At 40.0% G+C, this 24473-nt stretch overlaps 1 protein-coding gene across 1 annotated transcript; it reads right to left on the bottom strand.

Moving 5' to 3' along the window:
* Positions 1-10127: 10127 nt before the first annotated feature.
* LOC130459028 (zinc finger protein 345-like) lies at positions 10128-24401 on the bottom strand. The gene is made up of 4 exons (XM_056826249.1): positions 24361-24401; positions 24166-24274; positions 20510-20636; positions 10128-15058 (listed from the first exon to the last, which is right to left on the bottom strand). Exons 1-4 carry the CDS (start codon positions 24399-24401, stop codon positions 12720-12722), a joined length of 2616 nt encoding a protein of 871 aa, XP_056682227.1. The 3' UTR covers positions 10128-12719.
* Between the last annotated feature and the right edge of the window lie 72 nt (positions 24402-24473).

Consider the following 24473-nt stretch of genomic DNA (forward strand, 5'->3'; position numbering starts at 1 on the left):
GGGGAACTCTACATTTCTCCACCCTACTCAGTTTAACAAGGTCAGGAATGTCTGCAGCATACTCAATGATTTAATTATCAGAGAAAATGTCCTTCAACAGGCATGTACAGAAAACAGTGGACAGGCCCCTGGGCTGTCCTAAGTCAAGCTAAGCTATCATTGGTACAGATGAGACCAGGAAAAGTGATGTAAAACTGTATATATAAGGCACGTCTCTAGCTGGAAGCGTGCTAAGGGTTCCAACATTTTGGAGTAGTGGCAGCTATTTTTCTGGGTTTGGCGGTGAGTTTGCCCTTGAGCTGATTCAGGTTCAGGCATCTTGACTAAGCCTTTTTGGAGTTCAGGCTGATTCCTTCCTCCTTCACACTCCAAAACCTTACTTTCTAGATCTCCTAATATTCCTGCCTGGTACTAGACCAGCGGGAGAAATCCTACTCCCTTTCCTTCTTCTTAATCTCTTCCACTATATCAATTAAATCACCATAAATTTCCAGATGACTTGGGTATTTATTATTTGGGATTTCCCCTGGTGACAATTAAATTTAGATTTTAAGTCATAACGCTAAATTTATCCTTTACACCTAACAAGCCCGTGTGGTCAGCCAAATTATTTCCTTTAAAAGAGAGATCAGACACATTGGGGTGAGGGATTGATAGATCCAAGCCCTCAGGGAGGAGGAAGAAGTTTAATTTTTATACTATTTCAAGAAAAATCAATGAGGGTTTTCTGGAATTGGGTGACAAGGGAGAAATTCTGCCCAGCAGCCCAGCTGCTTGGAATGTAAACCAGGATGTAACTGATAACATATACCTTTCTGTTATCTGCATGGACTTACCATTCAAAGCAGTCTGAAATGCTCTTGTACAGGATTTCTAAGGCATGTGTCATTGTCATCAGATTGATTCCCAATCTTCCAGAGCAATTTGAAACAACACAAAAGCCATTGGAAACTTGTTGATCCCTGACATTTCTCCTTTTGGCCAAGGGTTTCAGAAAGGACACTTGATGGCCAAAGAAGAAAAGGTGGAAAATCATTTTTGGTCACAGTTCCCTGTGAGTATCTTGACCCTATAGCCACGAGCACATTAAGTAACAGGAGAATTTAATATAAAGATCCAATGAAACAAAAAAGCCAAAGCAGTACAACAATTAATATCAGCATAAATTAATATTGTCTCTACAATCTACTGGCCAATCACCAATGCTCACAACTTCTATCTTACATGGAAGATGTGTTTTATGCTTGTCTGATCTCCAAAGACATTTTCTTTTACACAGCCTAGGATAGATCTTCTTAAGAACTGTCTTGTTTCCCCACCTGAAGAATAAAAAGAAAAGAAAAATTGGTAATGATTGTGTGGAAAAGCAAAAAAAGGAAACACCTTGCAGAATTCCCTTTCTCTGTAAACTTGTAAGCCTTGAAACCATGTGTGTGGGCAAGGGTACCAACCTTGTGAAAAAAGCTAGCTTGGATTATGGAATTTCTAAACAATGAAAACTGGATTATTGAGAACGTACATCTGTTTATAATATAGAATGGATTTTTATGACTGATTTTCATGCCATGATGCATTTATAATTGAAGAAGAGAAAATAATGTAAAAAAGAAGATGCTGGGAGACCCTTCTGGGTAAAGATCTGGCTTTAAGGTGACAGAGTAATCAGGGCTGGAGGGCTCTAGGTTTCCTCCCAGTACAAAACCCGATACCATGACCACTGACCATTGACAACAATAGGAACTTACAGAGTGAGGGTGAAGACTTACAGGGGTCACTCTTAGAGTGACCTACAGGTCACGACAGGCCAGAATATTTTTGGCCTGAGTTTATTTGCGGGTCATTCTAACATAGTATGTCCCAAATCCCAGGAGCCCTCTAATGGCTTCTGTCCTCCATGACTTTTGGGTAACCTCCTGGTCCCTGTAGCCTCTTACATGAATTGGTTTGATATAAAATAGATTCTCACACCTGCTTAGGATGATTAAATGCTGGTTCCAGGCAGGAATGAGGATCACTGGTATGGATAGTCCAGTTACAGGAGTGTCATAGAAGGAGACCTCCCAACCACACATGCCTGTTGTCTAGATGGCTCTTCAGGTGTAATGGATGTTATATCTAACAATCACAGTTGCTGAAACAGTTGCTATCGTCAGCAGGAACAGTGTTAGAGTCCTGATATTCTCTTTTGGACTCTGGAGGTTTGCTTGGTCCTTCTCTGGTCCCAGTTTGGTCCTTTGGAGTGACAGCAGGTAGAACAGCTGGAAACAAAGCCACACAAATGACACGCTGTGGAGTCTGTTGTGTCATTTCAAGGGAATTGGATCAGCTTCTCTGGTGCAAGCTGAACGATGGATGACAGTGAGAGTCTCGAGAAGGATAATGGTGCTCAGCAATCTCAGAACAACAGATTGATGGTAACATTTTCCAAACCCAGTATTTTATACTGACCATAAACATTATCCATGTGATGACTCAGATTCTAGTCATGCCTGGCTGGAGAGTAAATTTCTCCTGCTCCTCTTGGCCTGAGTAACTGCTCAAGAGGAGTCTTTGTACTTCCTTTTTTTCCCCTCTCAGTTTGAGATCAGGCGATTGAAAATTTCTCAACATCTTCCACACACACACACACACACACTCACACTCACATACTCACACATACTCACATATTCACACACACATTCACATACACACACTCACTCACACACACTCACATATTCACACTCACACACACACACTTTCACAGCTAGCACAATTGCACTTTAAGAGGAGAGATAGAAGCTACCTGTCTGGTGACCAACAAAGGGATCATATAAAAATCAGACTGAGTTTAGGAGTATGATAGGAGCAATAGGAAAGAACATTTTTTTCCTCGATTCTCTCCTCTGCCCTTGTAGGGATCTTCACACGTACAAAGCACAATCAGAAAATGGATAGCTTAGAGCTTTATGGTGAGGCAGGATTTTGTAGAAAAATGTTTCAAAGTTGCCACTTGTAAAAGAAAAGAGATAGACTTCTACTTACTGAGTTTGCTCTATGAGGAGGAAGAAAGGAGATACAAGTGAATTCCTCGCTTAATCTCATACAGAAGGTAGAGAGAGGCATAGGATTGGCCAACTGATCCAGAGTGACTCAAATCTGACTTAAATTGACAGTTGAGTCAGGATTGAGTTCTACTTGGGTAGTTCCCAGGTCGCTTCCATGACTGTTATCCAGGGAATGGTAGGAACCATCTGTGCTTTGCCGATGTTCTGCTTGGTGGTCCAATAGCCTTATAATAATCACACCTGAAAAGAAGACTAGGAAGTATCCTACAATAAAGTTCTCATTATTCTGTATCAAATAACAAAGTCTTTTATGGATTCAAACATCCATTTTTGGGGGGGTATGGGCACACCTACTATGATTTCCAACATCTACACAAAATAGCAATGTAGCTATCAGAGATCACGGTCACTCACTAAACCTCATCTCTCAGCCAGCATGCAAGAAAAAATGTTGTCCATCAGAGAGACAGGAACACAAGTTTCAACACAGGGTAGCAGCCACAGTTTGCATGTAGCAAATGGTCAGATGAAAATGTGAAGTAAGGACAATCTTTATTCAGTTAGATGAAAAGAAATCTCAATTCTAAAGACATCCCAGTTCACTAAGAAATCTAAAAGGAGGGGCTAGAAGGAGTACAAAAGCCTGTAGTTCAGCTGTTTGAGTAAGTTCCAAGGAGTCTCAAAAAAGGGGTATGGCAACAATTATTCATCTCAATTTATTTATTTTTTATTTTATTTAGTCAATTTAGAATATTTTTCTTTGGTTACAAGAGTCATGTTCCTTTCTTCCCCTCCCTCAAAGCTTATTTGATGGTCCTATTTCCCAGTATTGCAATTGTGATATAATTTTTAAATGTTTCCCTTAACACACTCCACTGAGTTTCCTTGTACCTGTGAACAGAACATAGCTTGTGGTGTCCAAGTGCTCTTATGAGGCATCACCCAAGCAATACCAGGTAGTAAAACTGCTCTGTTTCTGAATAGGTTGCTCGAAATAGCATGTTTGATCTCCAGACTTCACAAAGTGCAGAAATGCCCACATTTTAATGTTGTACAGCAACAGTTACTGTACTGCCAGTGGGGCAACCAATCATTAAAATATATGTATGCATATATATTGCCTTCTTTTTCTTCAAATGTTAATAAGTTAAAGGATAAGAATGAAGGACATAATGTGGCTGCTGCAGTCTACATAGGTTGAACAAGCAGCTAATAAACCTTGATGAAATCGATTGACCTCTTATTGCCTTTCTCTACCCTCCCACACGCAGTAGTATTTCTCTAGATCTTATTAAACACTTTGAAATGAATTGACAGTGAAGACTAGAATGGAGGCTAACAAACTTACTTTTATGACATACTATAAAATAGGCTCAAAATCCCAGCTTCTTATTCTCTTATTTCTTACTACTCTTACACTTGGGCAAGTCAGCTAACCTTTCTCCATTTGTCAAGGGAAAGAGTTGAGCTATTTGATTACTGAGGCCCCTTCAACTTTAAATCATAAAATTTCAATATAATACCTATTTTTGCTATATCATTAATCTCATTAGTATCTTTCCAGCAATAAACAATCTTCACAAATGGGAATAACTGTTTTCAGCACGTGGACATCATATCAGTCCAATTTCCTTGATTTACAGGTGAAGCAATGAATGCCAAGAAAGTGACTTGTTTAAGAAATGTAAAATGATTCCATTCATGTAAGTGAAAAAATGATTACTTTGGCCATTATATTCTTATGTATTAGAATGCTAGTCCTTTGTAAGAATATTTTTTTAAAAAGAACCAATACACTGTATTGATTCAAAGACAGAAGGTAAGGGTTTAAAAAAAAGAACCAAACAAATTGTGGCATATGAGTATAACGGAATATTTTGTATCATGAAAAATAATGAAGTGGACAATTTCAGAGGAACCTGAAAAGTCTTTAATAAACTGATAGAAAGTGTGATTAACATTGTAGAGAAAAACTACTTTCAAACTTTAGAATTCAAACAAACAAACAACTTTAGAGTTCTGATCAACATAATGATAAACAACAAATCCTAACGATAAAGCAGGACACTCATCTCTGGACAGGAAGGTGACAAACTTAAATTCTAGAAATACATACATTTTCAGAAGTGGATAATATGGAGATTTATTTTGACAGTCTAAGTAAATATCTTTTGAGGGATTTGTTTGTAATTTGCTTATTGAGTGGTTAGGGAAGCGGGCTACTGGAAAAGACAAATGACTGAAAACAACTTGAAAAAATTTGAAAAATGAAAATAAAACAAGAATTTTAAAAGAAAAAATGTGAAGAAGGCAAATGATTCTCCTCTTCCCCCCAATTCCCAGTTCTCTTGGATAGATATAGTACAGTCAAATTTTCAACTTGTCATTGATTCTTATTAAGTTTATAGAGGACTCTGCTTCATCAGGCGTTGAAGCTACATGGCACAGTGAATAGTGCACACACCTAGAGTCAGGAAGAACTGAGTTCAAATCTTGCCTCAGAAACTTATTAGTTTTGTGGCTTTGGGTAAATCACTTCACTCCTGCTTGCCTCAGTTTCCTCATCTAGAAAACAGGAATAATAGCACCTACCTCCCAGATTCATTATGAGGACCAAATGTGATAAAAAATTGTAAGTCCTTAGCACAGTAGCTGGGACATAGTAAGCACTATTTAGGTGTTATTAATTTTATTTATCACATGATATTTATTCAGAAATGTTTGTACTTAATTAGATTATCTGGATGCCATCAATATTAAGGAGTCTTATCAATATTAAATAATAGTGTTTGTTTATTTATTGCATTCAAGGTTTTTAACTGAGTTTTCTTCCTAAGATCTTTAGTAATTTCAGTATTTTTTCTTTATATTATCCTTTTGTTCACTTTTTTTACTCCTTCCTGCTTTGATGGCACATCTCCAAGGGCAAAGCTTCATAGCTGTTTCAGACTACTCTCATTTTTGGGAATAAACACTTCTCTGGCCTCGGTATATACCCCAATGGATTTAGTGGGGGACAAAATGGTCTTATTTGGGTGGTAATCCCCTTTTCTTTAGACCTGGCAGAAAACTCTCACACATTAGCACTCTCTTCTGGGCTCTCATTGTTTTAGTCCACATTGCTTGTGGGCACTAGTTCCACTGTTGTGCATAATTCTTATTTTAGAGAAGACTGGGTGGTCATAAAGATCAGAGAAATATCCAGTCCTCCATCTTATTAAACATAAGACCTGATTAAAGAATCCTGTGCAATTTAAATCCATGGTCCATGAAGACATGGAACAATTTCTCATACTTTAACCTGGGAAAATTTCAGCATAGGGGAGCAGAATCTAGATGTCTTAAAGGCAGATGGGCTGATGAAAATGATATGAAAATGATAGGAGATCATAGGAAAGGTAAGATTTTTAAGTAGCATAGGGAAAATGGATCCTTATCCAGGGTCATGATAAGGCAGGAAGGCACTCCCATAGGGTATAATGTTGTTATCCAAAAGGTCAGAATAAGAGCTTGAAGGGTAAAGAAGACTGACTTGACTTGGCCTTTTCCCCCAAATAGAAGCCACCACCTCATCCCAATTCACCACCTGGAACTCATCAATCAGAGAACAGAATATGTTCCAGGGCAAAAAGACCACAAGAATGGAAAGATGGTCCAGAATGAGGTGGCCCCAGATGCTGAGGGAGGTTCTAGGATAAGACTGACATTTTGGTATGTCCTGAAACTCAAAAACATCTTCAGGAGGAGAATGAGGGTGGAACCTGCTTGGACTCTCCCCCAAAATGAGGACCTTTGGAGAAACTCTTTAATGGTAGAAGGTCAATATGGCCAACAGATGTTCAAGGATACAGAAGCCCCAGGAGCTGAGGGAAGATTGCAGAGTGCCTCTGAACGCCTCTTGTGTAAGCCTTGCATCTTGCATTTTGCAAATTTTTCTCAAATTCCTAGTCACTGGGTCATGGAGAGGAAGAAGTGGAAGTCCCTTTGCTATTTGTGGACTCACCCTCTACCTACCATCATTACTCAGCAACCTCTCTGCCCTCGAAAATCACATTATTAACATTTATGACACAAACCCAAATCCTAATGTCAATTATATAACAATTTTCCATTCTCTTTTTCCTTAGTGAATTCAGTTCCTACCTAAAATCTTTCTTCCTCCCCACATCCTTCCTTCACATTAGGAAATTTCATTATACTGTATTGAAATTTCCCCCCAAAATCCAACTTTTAAGTTCTATGTTCTGAGTTTCCATGGCCTAGGACTCTGTTTGAGCTGCACACCAAAAAGGTCAAACCTTTGATCTTTCCATTATCCACAGATATTTTTCCACATCTATGTTCATTAGATCTGAATTTCTTTTGCTTAATCATAACCATGAATAACATAAGAAAAATTTAATATAATCCTTTAGGAGAAAAATGGATATTTAATGAAATAGGCAATTTTCAATAATTCCTTATAAAATTATAAGAGCTGAATAGGAAATTTGATGTCCAAATACAAGACTCAGGACAAGCATAGAAAGGTAAAGATGAAAGGGAAACTATTAGAGATTTCATAAGGTCCAGTTCTTTACATTCCTACATGGAAAGATGATGCATGTACCTCTTAAAGCTTTTATCATTATTATGGCAGTTAGAAATCGTCTACATTGAGAACATAGGTATGGGTTAATTATGTTGGAATGATCTCAAAATAAAAATGAAGGGGTGAGAAAGTGTGATCTACTGGGAGAAGGGAGAAAGTGGAATAAAAATGAAGACAATTATTTCACATAAAAGAGGTACCCACAGAAGAGTTTTTCAGACTCACCGCCAAACCCAGAAAAACAGCTGCCACTACTCCAAGATGTTGGAACCTTTATCATGCTGCCAGCCAGTCGCCTCTCCGGGGAAAGAGAGCAAAGAGAGTCAGTGACATGTCTTAACTAGATGGTTTTACATCACTTTTCCTGGTCTCATCTGTACCAATGATAGCTTAGCTTGACTTAGGACAGCCCAGGGGTCTGTCCACTGTTTTCTGCACATGTCTGTTGAAGGCCATTTTCTCTGATAATTAAATCATTTAGTATGCTTCAGACATTCCTGACCTTGTTAAACTGAGTAGGGTGGAGAAATGTAGAGTTCCCAAGACTTGATTCTATTAAACCAAGTATCTCTGTTATTACTAATCAGGAAATAGCTAAATCAGATCTTCTAAAGTACAGCCTGAGTAGGGTGGAGTAGTTTTAAAATTCACATAGGGTTACAAGATAACTGTCTTCTTTGGCTTTTAAGGGTTAACAATGGTTTGAAGTCTCTTTTCTAACTGTAAAAATAATGACGAGAACTGTAAAACTAATAAAATCATGGATTAATTATTATAAACTGATTAGATGCCTGCTTTCTGTGCTTACAAAGTATCTTGAGTTTATATAAGTGAAGTGAAGCTCAAGAGTGAACTTCTCTTCAGGGCCAGGTGCAAGGACTCTAGAAACTTGTTATAAAAAATGAAATATTTATTGAAAATATAAGAATAAAAAAGGCTTTCTAACTCTTAAGGGATTCTAACTCCACCCAAATAACACTAGCTGGTTCTACAAGGAACCGCTTCTCCTATTTCCAGGCTACACTGATACTTCTTGATCTGACTAATCTAAATTTTTACTATTCTAAATAGACTAACACTATTATCCTTATAATTCTTAACTTCCTCTCTAAGTTATAAAAATAACAAAGGCTGGCTGGCTGAGTCTCAACAAGAACCAAGTGAGTCTTAGCAGACTCAGAGTCCAATACAAAGACCAGGTCTTTCTTTGGTCTTCTCAGAGTTAAAACAATCTATAAAAACAGCAATAGTCACTAGTGTCTCCTAAGGTGGGAAAGGAAAACACTTAGCTCCTTTAGGTCATTCCCTCCTTTCCTTCTGAGGTGGGGGGAGAGGGAGGAAGAAAGAGGGAGGGAGGGGAGAGAGGAGGTGAAGGGGGTATGAGAGAGAGAGGTTACCTCCTCTAAACCCTCGGAGGGAGAAGAGAGTCTGACTGCCAACTGCCAGAGACCAACTGCCACACACAGAGAGCAACTGTCACAGAAAAACCATTTGGCTTAAAACTGACACTGCCTCAGCTCTGTTTAAAATTCCAATTCTTTCTCAAGCCAGCTTCTCTACTTCTTATCTTTAAACTAATACAACAAGACCTAATTTCTAATACTATCCTTACACTTTGTAAGGACACAAGCAGAGTATCTAATCAGTTTATAATCAATAATCAATCCATTGCTTTATTAATTTTACAGTTCTCATCATTATTTTTACAGTTTTTGGTGAGCCAGCACACTGGCTTGTTAGGGTTACAAGAAAACTATCTTCTTTGGTTTTTAAGGGTTAAAAATGGTTTGAAGCCTCTTTTCTAACTCAGTTTTGGGACATGCCAAATGAAATTCTAAGAGGCAGATTTCATAGCATAATGAACAAATTTATTAGTTAGGCTAATAATAATGAATAAAACTTAGGTCATTTTTCTCTCTCTATGAACAAAGACATCAAGTGGGAATCATGGCCCCTTTTAAATCCAAGACGGTCCATTCTTGTGACCTCCCTTGGCAAAAGCAAGGCAATCCTTATTAGTTGACATTTTAATGAGGAGATGGTATAAGAGTTTTCAATTCCTCCCTATAACTTCATTGTTTGGGGAGGTAAGCAGCTGAGGAAAGCGGGTTGGTCATGAGACTCAGCTACCTCTAGCAATCTATGAAATAACACCCAATCAAGATTTCCTTGCCAAAGTTTCCCCTTTGGAAACCAGGTCACCATGAGCTTTGACAAGAGGAACAGCAAAGTCAAAGGAACATGTCCCTGTGCTAGCTTTGCTAATTTCTGTTTACAGAGTAACAAAAAGTAAGGGTCTCTTGCCAAGGCAGTTACCTAGGAGGCTGGGAGTACCTACATTCTTTTTAGCAAGTTTTGGTCAAGTACTGTAGGTGGGGCCAACCCTCCACAGGGGATGAGGATCTTGAAGGTGGGATGGAATCTGGGGATAATGAAGGGGAAACAGTTAATGTTTTAACCTGCAGGCCAGGCTTCACAGAAAACTGTTCTGCTTGGTTCAAGTTTGGCTTTTATTTTTATACCCTCATGGTTACACAGATACTTGGCACACAGTTTCATTTTTCAACATATATATTTCCTTGCAGATAATTGGATGTCATACATTGACTTTTAACAAATCATTTGATTAACAATCTGTAATTATCCTATATACATTGTTTCTACAGATGCTAACCACAAATACAACGCTTTACAGAAGATTGATGTTTTCTCATCATGGGCAGCATAGCTAGGGGTTAACCCATGAGGTGCTCAGACATGTGGTTAAAGTACTTATTCATTACTTTAATCAAATACCTGATCAATCAGAATTCTAAGAGGTTGATCAATAAAACACTGTTGCCAAGTGCGGGGAAGACGAAACATAACCCAGTTTCAAGTATTTTTCCAATATCAGGGTTTCATTTTCTAATGTTTCACTAAGGTTTCCAAGACAGATTGCCTAGACCTGTTAGCAAAACAAATCAGTGAAGTAGAACATACCAGCCTCTCCCTTAAAGGCAATCAATATACCTGTCATCCCTAGCCTGTACATGGGAGCGGGAAGCCTAAGCAGTTTTTGTTAAGGTTTTTTATACTGAAAAAGGGGGTTCCATCTAAGTGGGTACATAGGAATCCTTAGGTTCAATTTTGTAAGTAGAATCTCTTGATGATATTCTGGGGGATGGAGTAGGACATCTATTTCAATCTTGCAGGCATTTAGCTCTCATCTATTTCTCTGGGGTTGGGCAAGAATACCAATCATAACAATTCCAATAATAAGGAGGTGATAATAAGAGAAAAGTCACTGGGGGTGTGTGTCTCAGTGGATGTTTCCATCCTTCCTGGGGGCCCTCATGTAGTCCCCAGTTTCCACATGTGACCATGTCAGACAGCGTGAACTTTATGGCTCCTGGCAGTCAAGGAGAGGTGTCTCTTTAAGCTAGATTAAAAGGGGGGGGGGGAGAAGGTGGGTTGGCATTTCAAGATTAAAGAAAGGGGAATATTAGAAATTAAAAAATAATACAGAATAAAAATTTATTGTACTTAAGCAAAAGCAAAATGTTAATCAATCAATCAAGTTGGTATTAAGTGCCTACTATGTACTAGCAACCAAACAATGTACTGGGGATAAAAATACATGAATGAAGCTTTCCCTACCCAAAAGGATTTTACATTTTTTAAGTAGTTTCTTACCAAAGTGTGTTAACTAAATATCTGGGGAACTCCAACCCAGTTCAATCCTGGAAGACTCACCACACTAAGTAGCCATAGGAGTCACAGAGTCATGTGTTTTAATTTGCCAGCATGGAAGAAGAGATTCCTGACCACAGAAGTCAAAGACGTCAAGAGATGTGACATATGAGGACTGAGGTGAAACCTTAGGCCAACTGAAGGATTGGGGGAAAGCTTAGACTCAGCTTAAAAAGCCAGCAGGTAAAACTCACAGGACTCTGGGCCATTTCTTTGGACTTGTGAAAGGATTTCTCTCCCTCTCCCTCCCTATCTCTCTACCACCCAGCTTATCTATATAGCCATCTCTGGTGTGTAGTCTGGCGGAGACCACACTGGGTTGGAATCCAGGACCCAATGTAGAATTAATTTGTCTGGGAACTTACTTTTAAGTTAGAAAAGCTAAGCTTGCTCTTACTTTCCAATTCTTTTGTCACAGCAAAAAGAGGGGCAGCTGGGTAGCTCAGTGGGTTGAGAGCCAGGCCTAGAAATGGGAGGTCCTAGGTTCAAATCTAGCCTCAGACACTTCCCAGTTATGTGACCCTGGGCAATTCACTTAACCCCCATTGCCTAGCCCTTACTACTCTTCTGCCTTGGAACCAATACACAGAATTGATTCCAAGATGGAAGGTAAGGGTTTTAAAAAAAAGAGCAGCTTTAAGTGATTTTTCAATACCTATAAGTCCTTTACCTTTTTGTTTTTTAATGCCCTTTGAACATAGTTCCAAATTGCTCTTTCCAGAATTGCTGAATCAGTTCACAAATCCCCCAGTAGTTCATTAGTATCTTAGTTTTCTCACATCTCCTCCAAATTTGTCACTTTCCTTTTCTGTCATCATGGCAAATCTAAAAGATATGGGGTGATCCCTCAGCCTTATTATAATTTGCATTTCCCTAAATAATAGTGACCACCCTTCTCCTGGGGAAAATACATATAACTTTAGCACACTGATTAGGTATTTTCTGCACTATGAATCCTCTCATATGAAGTAAAGGATGTTATCCTGGCTGAAAGCCATCCTCCAGAGAATCCATCTGGAACTGGTCTGTTCAGAAGAAATTTTTCTCATACTACACAAGCTCTGGACTCTCCATTTTGATGTCCTTCTTCATTCATGACAATAATAAGATTTCTATCCCAAAGGAACTCTTGTTTGGGAATGAGATGATTGTTGCCTAAAGAACTTACCACATTTATAATATTACTAAAGTTTTTCTCTAGTATGGGTCCTTTTATGTTAAATAATCTAAAAGTAGCAAGTATAAGGTCGGTCTCACTCATGAGGCTTCTCTCCAGTGAAGATTTTCTGACATGAAACAACTGTGGAGCTTTATATGAAAGTCTATCCAAATTAATGATATTCACAAAGTTTCTATTCAGTGTGGATGCTCTGATGTCTGGCAAGAGACTCCCTCCATCTGAAAGCCTTAACACATTGTTTACATTTATAAGGTTTCTCTCCACTGTGGATTCTCTGATGACTGACAAGATTGCCTCTATCTGTGAAAGCCTTTCCACACTGTTTACATTCATAAGGTTTCTCTCCACTGTGGCTTCTCTGATGTACAGTAAGCTGGCCTCTCTGTGTGAAAGCCTTTCCACACTGTATACATTCATAAGGTTTCTCTCCACTGTGGATTCTCTGATGTGCAGCAAGAGAGCCACTGTCTCTGAAAGCCTTTCCACATTGTTTACATTCATAAGGTTTCTCTCCACTGTGACTTCTCTGATGAATGGAAAGAGAGCCTCTCTGGGTGAAAGCCTTTCCACATTGTTTACACTCATAAGGTTTCTCTCCAGTGTGGATTCTCTGATGTACAGCAAGAGAACCCCTCTCTGTGAAAGCCTTTCCACATTGTTTACATTCATAAGGTTTCTCTCCACTGTGGATTCTCTGATGACTGACAAGATGGCCTCTCTGTGTGAAAGCCTTTCCACACTGTGCACATTCATAAGGTTTCTCTCCACTGTGGCTTCTCTGATGTTCAATAAAAGAGACCTTCCATGTAAAAGCCTTTCTACAGTGTTTACATTCATAAGGTTTCTCTCCACTGTGGCTCCTCTGATGTTTAGCAAGAGAGCCGCTATCTGTGAAAGCCTTTCCACATTGTTTACACTCATAAGGTTTCTCTCCAGTGTGGATTCTCAGATGTGCAACAAGATTGCGTCTATCTGTGAAAGCCTTTCCACATTGTTTACACTCATAAGGTTTCTCTCCAGTGTGGATTCTCTGATGTACAGCAAGAGAACCCCTCTCTGTGAAAGCCTTTCCACAGTGGTTACATTCATAAGGTTTCTCTCCAGTGTGGATTCTCTGATGTACAGCAAGAGAACCCCTCTCTGTGAAAGCCTTTCCACAGTGTTTGCATTCATAAGGTTTCTCTCCACTGTGGATTCTCTGATGTTTGGCAAGATTGCCTCTATCTGTGAAAGCCTTTCCACAATGTTTACATTCATAAGGTTTCTCTCCAGTGTGGATTCTCTGATGAATGGCAAGATGGCCCCTCTTTGTGAAAGCCTTTCCACAGTGTTTACATTCATAAGGTTTCTCTCCAGTGTGGATTCTCTGATGTTCAGTAAAAGAGACCTTCCATGTAAAAGCCTTTCCACAGTGTTTACACTCATAAGGTTTCTCTCCACTATGGATTCTCTGATGACCAGAAAGATGGCCCTTCTTTGTGAAAGCCTTTCCACAGTGTTTACATTCATAAGGTTTCTCTCCAGTGTGGATTCTCTGATGTTCAGTAAAAGAGACCTTCCATGTAAAAGCCTTTCCACAGTGTTTACACTCATAAGGTTTCTCTCCACTATGGATTCTCTGATGACCAGAAAGATGGCCCTTCTTTGTGAAAGCCTTTCCACAGTGTTTACATTCATAAGGTTTCTCTCCAGTGTGGATTCTCTGATGTTCAGTAAAAGAGACCTTCCATGTAAAAGCCTTTCCACAGTGTTTACACTCATAAGGTTTCTCTCCACTATGGATTCTCTGATGACCAGAAAGATGGCCCTTCTTTGTGAAAGCCTTTCCACAGTGTTTACATTCATAAGGTTTCTCTCCAGTGTGGATTCTCTGATGTTCAGTAAAAGAGACCTTCCATGTAAAAGCCTTTCCACAGTGTTTACATTCATAAGGTTTCTCTCCACTGTGGATTCTCTGATGTATAACAAGATTGCCCCTCTGACTGAAAGCCTTTCCACGGTGCTTACATTCATAAGCTTTCTCTCCGCAGTGCATTATTTGATGTGCAGCAATTTCAGAGTTCTGACTAGAAGGTTTGCCACCTTTATTACTCATAGAAACCATCTTTACGCATTTCCTTTTTGGATGTCTAATGAGGTCTGAACTACAGTCAAAGGCCATTCCCTCTAGGTCACCCTGATACACGGGCATTTCAGGAGGTTTCTCAGGTGACTGAATAAATCCTGCTTCTTCAGGAGAGTATTTGGCGTATTCACTATCTTGACAATAGTCATTTCCTAAGGTCAAATCCATATACTGATTTAGGACCGAATATTGGCTGAATTTCTCTGTAGTCTCATCAAATACCTTGTTACTCTTTGGATTTTTCTTTAACTTGATATTAGAGTCAACAATTTCTCTCAAAATGAAGTCACAGGGATGCTCATTCATGCATCTTTGGAGGCCACATCCTTCCACAAAAAGGCTCAGCTTCGTAGTCATCTCCTTCACTTCAAAAGCTGTCTCAGCATCTGAAGAAAACAAATAATGATATAAACACAGAAGGAAGAAGAATGCAAATAGACAAAGAATAGAAGTTCGTTTCTCTAATGGCAGAAAGTAAACTGATTTTTATTCTATTTCCCCTGGCCAAAAGACGTTTTCAAATTTAAATAAGAGGAACCAGTCATGGATAAGCCATTTTGTCATATCTGCAAGATCGATGATTTTACAAATATTTTCACAGATAATAACAATGAAACAGGCAGGCCCAAGATTTTCATCATACTGTGCAACTCATGTCATGAAATAAAGAATGGAGGAATGACCTGACCAACTTCCTTGTAGATAGACTACAAATCAAACCCTGTGCTGAGCATGCTTTGTCCACAATATTGGACAGTGTTTCTCCATTGTCCTGTCTATCTTTCCTAAAATGTCACACTTGGATTATTCTGAAAATTTTGTGAATTTCAGGTAATCTTCCAGATATTCTGTTCTCATGATTTTAGATGCACTGTTACATGGTCTTTCTTGGTAAATTTTATGTGCTAAGCAGAGAAACAACTTCACTTTTTTTTAACTCTCATGCAGTAATTTTCAAGTGGAATATATTTTCTTCTTTTCTCTTCAGATGGAAAGATATTATGCCATTCAGTGCAAACACACTATATATTAATCTTTTTTTATGAGCTACCACATATCATGTTTCATATGCTATACTGAATCCATCATCCATCTCTTGGGAAATGAACAGCATGTTTAAGTGGTGGTCTGCCAGCCCCCAAGTCTACACTTCACTACAAAAAATAAAAGTCTTGGGATAACAGCCCTTATACGCCTGCTTTCATCTCACTTACATGGACAAGAGCTCTTTGGGTCTTTTTGCTCTAGCAGCCATGGTGTTTCCCCTTGCTGAATATTATGACTGCAAAAATGTGGGTTTCAAGACTTTGAATTGCCAAAATTGTAAAGATAATTTTAGTGTCTTGATTTAAATAAAAAATAAGTGGTCACCATGGGGAAAATTCCCAAATATGAAATACCCAAGTCAGCTGGGTTTTTACGGAGATTTTAATTAATATGAATGAAGGAATTAAGGAAAGGGAAAGAGACATAGTAAGAGGAAATAGTAGGAAAAAGACTAGGGCCTAGGCCAATTGCCTAGGCCTTTCTCTTAAGAGAGAAACTAAGTCAGTCTTTAATCCACTCACCACAAGATTTGTCCCAAGCAAAACTCCAATTCTTCACTGAAATCCTCAACTCATGAACTGAGTTCAGGGATCAGCTCTGACTCCTGACCTCCAATTCAGCTTCCAAAGCTGAACTAACTTCAGAGGCCCTGACTTCCTTTTAAAGATAAATTTCTCCTATGTCACCTCCCCTAAATTTTCACATCTACCAATCACAGTAGACGCTTTTCCTAGGACAGCCTGTTCTTAATTCACATCTGAGTAGACTAAAACTTCACACCTCTTTGCTAAGCTTGCCCTTTGTGAGTTGTTTGACCTTTTAGTGATTAATTTGACCTTCATAGGTACTTAGTACCCTTTTGTATTAGATCTAAAAATAGACCTAGCTTAAGGTTTTGGCCTCAATATAAGTATGAGTTAAGTACTTTTTCTTTGTTCAGTAAGGAGTTTTACAACTTTATCTTTCCCTAAAGTATGCCTAAGTATGGGTGGAATAATGTAAAATTCCCAATACATTCCTGATCAAGTACCTTCATTTGTTACAATAAGGGAATAACCTTAACCAAATGTTCTAAGGTAGAGTCTGAGCAGTTTTAAGATTCACAATATAGGAGATAAAATTTTCTCTAGGAACTGAAAGCCCTGTACGTAAGAAAGAAGCAAGGGTTCAGGAGAGAAAAATTTAAAAACTTCAAATGCAAATAAGGTCTACAGAATGGTTTCTGTTGTATTCACTGTGGGAACATTTACAGGAGGGCAGAGATCATGGAAACCATTTGCAATCAGAAAATTCCATCTTTATTTATGTCTTGTAATAGAAGGATAGGCACATTCCACAATCTTCATTATCTAGAAATTAAAGGTAGCTGGTAGTAAAGGGGTAAAAGATCAGAACTTAGAAGTCAGAAAAACAAATTTAATCCAGCCTCAGAGAGATGGTAAGTGGGTGCTCCTGGGCAAGTTATTTAACCTCTGTTTCCCTCAGTTGCCTCCACTATGAAATGAGGACAATAAATGTATCAAACTCATAGGGATGTTGTGAAATTAATTATAATTATGAACTCCTTTACCCAGTAATGGACTTAGAACAGGTGTTTTGAAATGCTTATTTCCTTTCTTTCCATTCCTATCATGTGGCCTGCAATTTGAGGAAAAAATGAAGGAGGAATAAGGATAAACTTGCTAGAGTAGGCAGAATTAAGGGTTGTGAGCTACAGTTTTGTACTTCTTTTTAAATTTAATTTCCATATTGCTATTTATTTATTTGTTCATTCATTTATTTATTTGTTTGTTTATTTGTTTAGTTTTAAAGCCCTTACCTTCTGTCTTAAGAGTCAATGCTGTGTATAGGTTCCAAGGCAGAATAGAGGTAAGGACTAGGCAATGGGGGCTAAACAACTTGCCCAGAGTTACACAGCTAGGAAGTTTCTGAGGCCAGATTTTAACATAGGACCTCCCATCTCTGGGCCTGGCTTTCAATCCACTCAGCCACACAACTGCCCCCTATATTTATTTTTTTACTGTATTTAAAAATTTTTTATAAAATTTATAAAATATTTTTCCATGTTTACACATTTATTTTTCTTTCCCTACTCTTTCCCTCCCAGCTTGCATAAAAATTTTTGCTGGGTTACACAAATGGCATCACTCATAACTATTTCCATATTATTAATTTTTTCAATAGAGCAATTTTTAAAACCCAAATATACAAATCACATATCCATATAAACAAATAATTAGTCATTTGTTTTTCTTCTGTGTTTCTACTCTCACAGTTCTTTCTCTTGATGTGGAAAGCATTCTTTCTCATAAGTCCCTTGGGATTGCCTTTTATTAGCAAAGTCCATTACATTATATTATTCCACAATGTTTCACTTTCTGTATCTACTGTTCTCTTGGTTCTGCTCATTTGACTCTACATCAGTTCCTGGAGGTTCTTCCAATTCATATAGAAATCCTCCAGTTCATCATTCCTCAAAGCATTGTAGTATTCTATCACCATCATATAACAATTTGCTCAACCATTCCCCAATCAAGGGACATCCCCTCATTTTCAAGTTGTTGTTGTTTTTTTTGCCACCACAAAGATAAAGGCTATGAATATTTTTGTACAAACACTTTTCCTTATTATCTCTTTAGGGTACAAACCTAGTAGTGGTATTGCTGGATCAAAGGGTATGCATTCTTTTAAAGTTCTTTGGGCAGAGTTATAAATTGCCTTCCAGAATGGCTAGATCAATTCACAACTTCACCAGCAATGCATTAGTGTCCCAACTTTGCCACAACCCCTCCTACATTTATTATTCTCCTTTACTATCACATTGGCCAATCTCTGATTTGTGAGGTGAGATCATATCCCAAAAGCTGGGATCCTTGGGTTTATCAAATGCTATCTTGCTGAGGTTATTTACCCCAGGTCTATTCCACTGATCTATCTTTCTGTCTCTTAGCCAGTATGATATTGTTTGGATGATCACTACTTTACAGTATAGTTTGAGATCTGGTACTGCTAGGCCTCCATCCTCGCACTTTTTTTTTTAATTAGTTCCCTTGATATTCTGGATCTTTTATTCTTCCAAATGAACTTTATTATAATTTTTTCTAATTCTATAAAAAAATTTTTTGGCAGTTTGATAAGAATGGCACTGGATAAGTAAATTAGTTTAGGTAGGACTGTCATTTTTATTATATTAGCTCATCCTCCCCATTAACAATTAATGTTTTCCCATTGTTTAGATCTAGTTTTATTTGTGTGAAGTGTTTATGTAATTCCTGAGCTTCTCTTGGCAGATAGATTCCCAAATATTTTATATTACCAAGAGTGATTTTAAATGGAGTTTCTCTTTCTAATCCTTGCTGCTGAGTTTTATTGGAAATAAAGAGAAATGTCGATGATTTGTGTGAATTTATTTTGTATCCTGAAATGCTGCTACAATTATTATTTCCACTAGCTTTTTAATTGATTTATTCAGTTTTTCTAGGTATCCCATCATATCACCTACAAAGAGTGATAATTTAGCTTCCTCATTGCCTACTTTAATCCCTTCAATTTATTTCTCTTCTCTAATTGCTACAGCCAGCACTTCTAGAACAGTATTAAATGACAGTGGTGATAATGGGCATCTTTGCTTCTCTCTTGATCTTATTGGGAAGGCTCCTAACTTATCCCTATTACTGATGATACTTGCTTATGATTTTAAATAAATACTGTTTGTTGTTCTGACGAAGGACCCTTCTATTCTTATATTTTCTGTTTTTTTAATAGGAATGAGGTTGTATTTTGTCAGAGTTTTTCTGCTTCTATTGAGATAATCATGTGATTTCTATTAGTTTGTTTATTGATATGGTCAATTTTGTGGATGGTTATATTGTTTTGTTTCATAAGTGAATAAGCAAATAAAACCACAACCTCAAAAAAAACTCCAAATCAACAACTGAAAATTGTACTGGATGATTGTATTGCTGAGAATATCCAAGTCTATCACAATTCATCATTCCACAATATTACTGTTACTATGCAAAATGTTCTCCTGGTTCTGCTTATTTCACTCTACATCAGTTCATGTCAGTCTTTCCAACTCTTTCTGAAATCATCCTGGTCACCATTCCTTACAGCACAATAGTATTCCATCACCATCACATTCCATAAGTTGTTTAGCTGTTCATCAACTGATAGACATCCCTTAAATTTCCAATTTTTTGCTACCACCAAAAGACCAATTACAAATATTTTCCTATAAGTAGGTCCTTTCCCCTCTTTTTCTGATCTCTTTGGCGTACAGACCTAGTTGTGGTATTACTGGATCAAAAGTGGTGCTTTGTTTGCTAGCCCTCTGGAAGTCATTTCCCTCTAGAATGGATAGGTTCAGTTCACAACTCCACCAGCAATGAATTAAGTGTGCCAATTTTGCTGCATCCCATCCAATCTTTGTCATTTTCCTTTGTCATACTGGCCAATCTGGTAAGGCTAAGGTGGTACCTCAGAGTTCTTTTAATTTACTTCTCTAATTAAGAGGGATTTTGAACAGTTTTTCATATGAGTAGTAAGAGCTTTGATTTCTTCACCAGAAAACTGTTTATTCATAACTTTTCACATATTTGTCAACTAGGGAATGATTTGGATTCTTTTTGACTATTTTTATGAAAAGCAGGCAGGAGGAGAACCCAGGGAAGGGATTGGCACTTTTACTTTTTAATTATTGAAAAAGAATCAATATGCTGTACATCTGACATGGAATGAAGACATCCCTTAATGGACGATTCAGGGTTAACAGAGGAAATGGTCCTTACCCACAGAGAGTAGATTCTGCACATTCTCCAGTATGACCTCCAGGCACAGCTCTTTCTGAGAATGGTCCAAAAGGCGCCACTCCTCCTGGGTGAAGTCCACAATCACATCCTTGAGTGTTATTGACCCCTAAAACAGCAAAAGTCACAAGGCAGAGAGCTGAATCTTCAGAATTCATCTAGTACAACCCTCATCAAATGACTGGTGGAAACTGAAGAACACAAAGGATTTATCCAAACTCCTAAGCTTGAAGAGTATCCAAGCCAGCACTGGAGACCAGTCATGCTGAGCCCAATGGAATACTGACAAAGGTATTTTGGGTCTGGAGTGAGAATGATGTTGGAAGAGTAAAACCTGGAGAAGTGTCTTACTCTGAATTGCTTTTTTCTATGGAATCAGGAAAATGGGAAGTGCTCTCTGAGTGAAGTGGGACATTCTATAGAGGAAAAAAGAGAGAAGGTGATCTGAAATTCTTCCTCATCACAATTGTCAGAGTTGATCTGATAACATTTCTATGAATAGTTTCTGAGGAAGTAGCATGTACTGTGTATCCTAGGGGGGAATATATTACTAGTGATTAATGAGAAGAAAACAAAGAAAAAGGAATTCTTGACTTCATTTCCTAAAAGGCTGCAATACTCTTCTGTAGACAAAAGTATAAAGATGATTCCAGAGAGTTATAGGGGATCAGATGCAGACTCTAGCTAAGTGAAAAGCACAGTCTTGTGTAATATTGAGAATTTGGGGAACCACTGGTTAGGATGTCTCTCTCTGTGTGTCTCTCTCTCTCTGTCTTTTGTCATTAACTCTCTCATGCATTATATATATATATATCCCTGCTGAGCTCACCACTTAGTCCCTCCCCTAACATCTCAGATTAATAAATAACCACTGAGGGGAGCTTAGGAGACCTCAACTCCTCCCTCATTACTTCATCACAAGAGAAGCAGGCCCTTGATCATACAAGGAAGGTGTCAGTCTAAGCTTTCCCCAGCCTTGTGGCTGGCCTAGCACACACTCAGAGTGTGTCAAGGGTCACCAAGGCTTGCCCTTAATCCTTTGAGCTTAACATAAGGAGGTTCCCCTTAGTTTCATAACTTGGGATCAAGGAGATAGCAAATCTGGAGCTCTAACCTTAGCCAGGTAACAGGGAAATTAATTCCACAAAAATATCACAATTCAACATTAATTTTCAAAAACAGTTGACTTATGAAAAGCAAAGTATCTAAGTAGAGCTGTGTCCAGGAAAGTTCATCATCCTCTCCTGGAGGGCTGACTGGTTGATCAACATTCTCCACATACCACAGTTGTGTGTCCTGAACATCAATAAAAGAAAGGAGACAGAGCCAACCTGGTCTTTTGGCACAGATTCTGGGAGAGAGGAGACCGGTGAGGGGGAGAGAGAAGACGCTGGTAGAACAGAGACATGTGGTCTGAGAATTCAGAGTAAGAAAGAGATTTAAATCTATGCTTATCTACCTTCTCTATTAATAGACTTTATGAAAAATAATAACTGGCAGATATATTAATTTTAATTATAGTAGAGTTCTATAACTATGGAAACCTGGGGATCCAGGGTCAAGAAGTTAAGAAGCTGACCAACAACTGACAAGACAGTGGCCAGATCTGATAATATGCCTCTAGGCAGGGCTATTTTCCAGTTTGCTCCATGGAAAACACAGGGTGTATTTGGGATTGGAAACTCTTCCATTTTACCCCTTCCTGACCCATTCCCTATTTTTCAGCCTGGAATATCCGGGAGAATAATAATCTGAGGAAAGGCTGAGAGTTTCCAAGCACTGGAAGACACAATTCCCCAGAATCTCAATACAATCTAGAAACCTAAAACACTATGGGGGCCATTCCACTGACCTCTACAGTTATCCTGGGGCTATTCTACTGACTCTGCAATGGCTTTTTCCATTCCCATGACTACACTAAGTGTAACTTCCTTCAACAGACACCTTCATGTCTTGAGAGGAATGGGTCAGAGCTGCAATTCTTTGGGCCAGAACCAGCATTCCCTCTCACACCACAGTAGCAGGGGCAGAGAACAGTCCCTGGAACCAAGTCTGGGTGGGAGAATTGCTTCTGACAAATCAGAAGGACATTCAAAGAGTTCAGACAGGAAAAACGAGGTCCAGTGCAAAGGGCAGCCACCAGAAGCTGGGGCAGCAAAAGATCCTCACTGAGACATAGCTAGAACCAGAAGGCAGAAAGATTTCAGCAAAAAAGGAAAGCAGAAAAATCTGGGCTCAAAGGGAAGAATGCACAGAGACCTCCGTCCCAAGGAAAGTAGACATCTTCTTATTTGGAACTTGTCTACTCTAGGTGGTTCCTAGTAGCCCCCCATGTCCCACTTGCCTTGCCACTGATACCCTGTGATCAGGACCTCATGACCCTGCCAGCTTCTCTACCCCAAGCTCTGCCCTATTATCTGTAATGCCACTATCCCCAGAAGGAGCCCTCTTTCTCCTAGACTCCTCCCAAGCATCTAAACCACCCCAGGGCTGGGTATGGTACCTGGGAACCCACCTACAAGGCTGGTCACCCTGACAGCTTCTCCCTCACTCTCCTTCCCTCTCCCCTCACTCTCCTCGGCACTCCAGGAATCCAGTGACCCTGGGCCCTTTCTTGCCCTGATCTTGCATTTTCCAGGCTCCTCAGCCTCCACTATCCCTAGTTTCTGCCTCCCGAGTGCACTGGATTCCTTCAGGTCTGGATGAAAGTCACCTTCTGCCAGAAAACCTGACTGACCCACCTAGTTTGATTTCCTACAATTTCCCTTACACACATCCAAAGGAATCAATTATAATAGTAGAATTCTGGCCCTAGTATCAGTAGGGACGAGCGGAAGAACTGTGGGAGCGGAAGTCCAGGAGAGAAACAATCCCTCGCGTTCGCGGGTGTGCGGTGGGGAGTTTGGCTTTTACCAGAGGACTCTTACAAGGAGGAATAATACGCGATGGATTGTGAGTGACAACATAGGGAGATGCCTGTGGAATCGCCGGTCAGCTCCAGGAGGGGGGAGGGCGGGGAAGAACAAGGATGGTGGAACTGCCGGGAAAATGTGTAAAAAACTAGAGCAATGAAGGATGAGGAAGACTGGCGGGAAGAACAGCAGCTTCAGGTCTGTGTCGTCGTCCAGGAGCGCCGAGCACAGAGACGGCGAGGCTACGGGCGGCCTGAGGAGGTCACACAGCCTCGGCCTGTCCAGGGACCGGGGGACCCTTGGAAGGTTTCTGCCCACGAGAAGCTCCCCGAGGAGTGCGGCCCGGAGAGGCTCCTGGACTCGGGACTCCATCAAAGGCTCCGACCTTGACCAAACCCTCTGCCCGCCGCCCGCTGCCCTCCTCTGCACGCTGCAGCCTGGCATGACCCGTCACACCCCGCAAACACCTGGCCCGCTCTGGGGACCCTGGGGGGGAGGGGCCACCAGCTGCCACCGACCACAGGTAAAGTCTGGATCTTCGGCCCAGAGACGTCTCTGACCTTCACCCAAGTTTTACTCCGCCTAATGAGGCCCAAAGGCCTGGCGGGGGCTGAGCCACCGGCTGACCTGGGAAGCAGCCCTGGGCGTGTCCTCCGGCCCGGAGGAGGAGCCTGGCTGGAGCCCTTCTCGGCAGCCCTTCCAGCCCTTTCCTCCGGGCGCACTCACCTGGGAGGGGGCCCTCGGGGTCCGGGGGGCCATTCCTCTGGCTGCGGGGCCACCCTGGGGTGCTTCAGGGGGTGGCTGCCCCGAGGGGGGACACGTGCTCTCTGTGCGCCTGGGGGGGGGGAGGGGGAGGGCTGGGGGGCTCCCAGGCCTTCCCTGGCCTCAGGGGGAAACCTGGAGCCTCAGGCTGGGAAGGGCCTGGGACTGGCCAGGAAGACGCCCCGCCCCTCTGCCGCCATCTTTGGCTCCATTCCATTCGGAAGCTGCATTGGCTGGATGGAAAGAGATGGGGGGGGGGGTCCTGGGGAACG

Source organism: Monodelphis domestica, chromosome 4 (assembly GCF_027887165.1).
Source record: "Monodelphis domestica isolate mMonDom1 chromosome 4, mMonDom1.pri, whole genome shotgun sequence".
In the NCBI taxonomy this organism is placed as follows: domain Eukaryota; kingdom Metazoa; phylum Chordata; class Mammalia; order Didelphimorphia; family Didelphidae; genus Monodelphis; species Monodelphis domestica.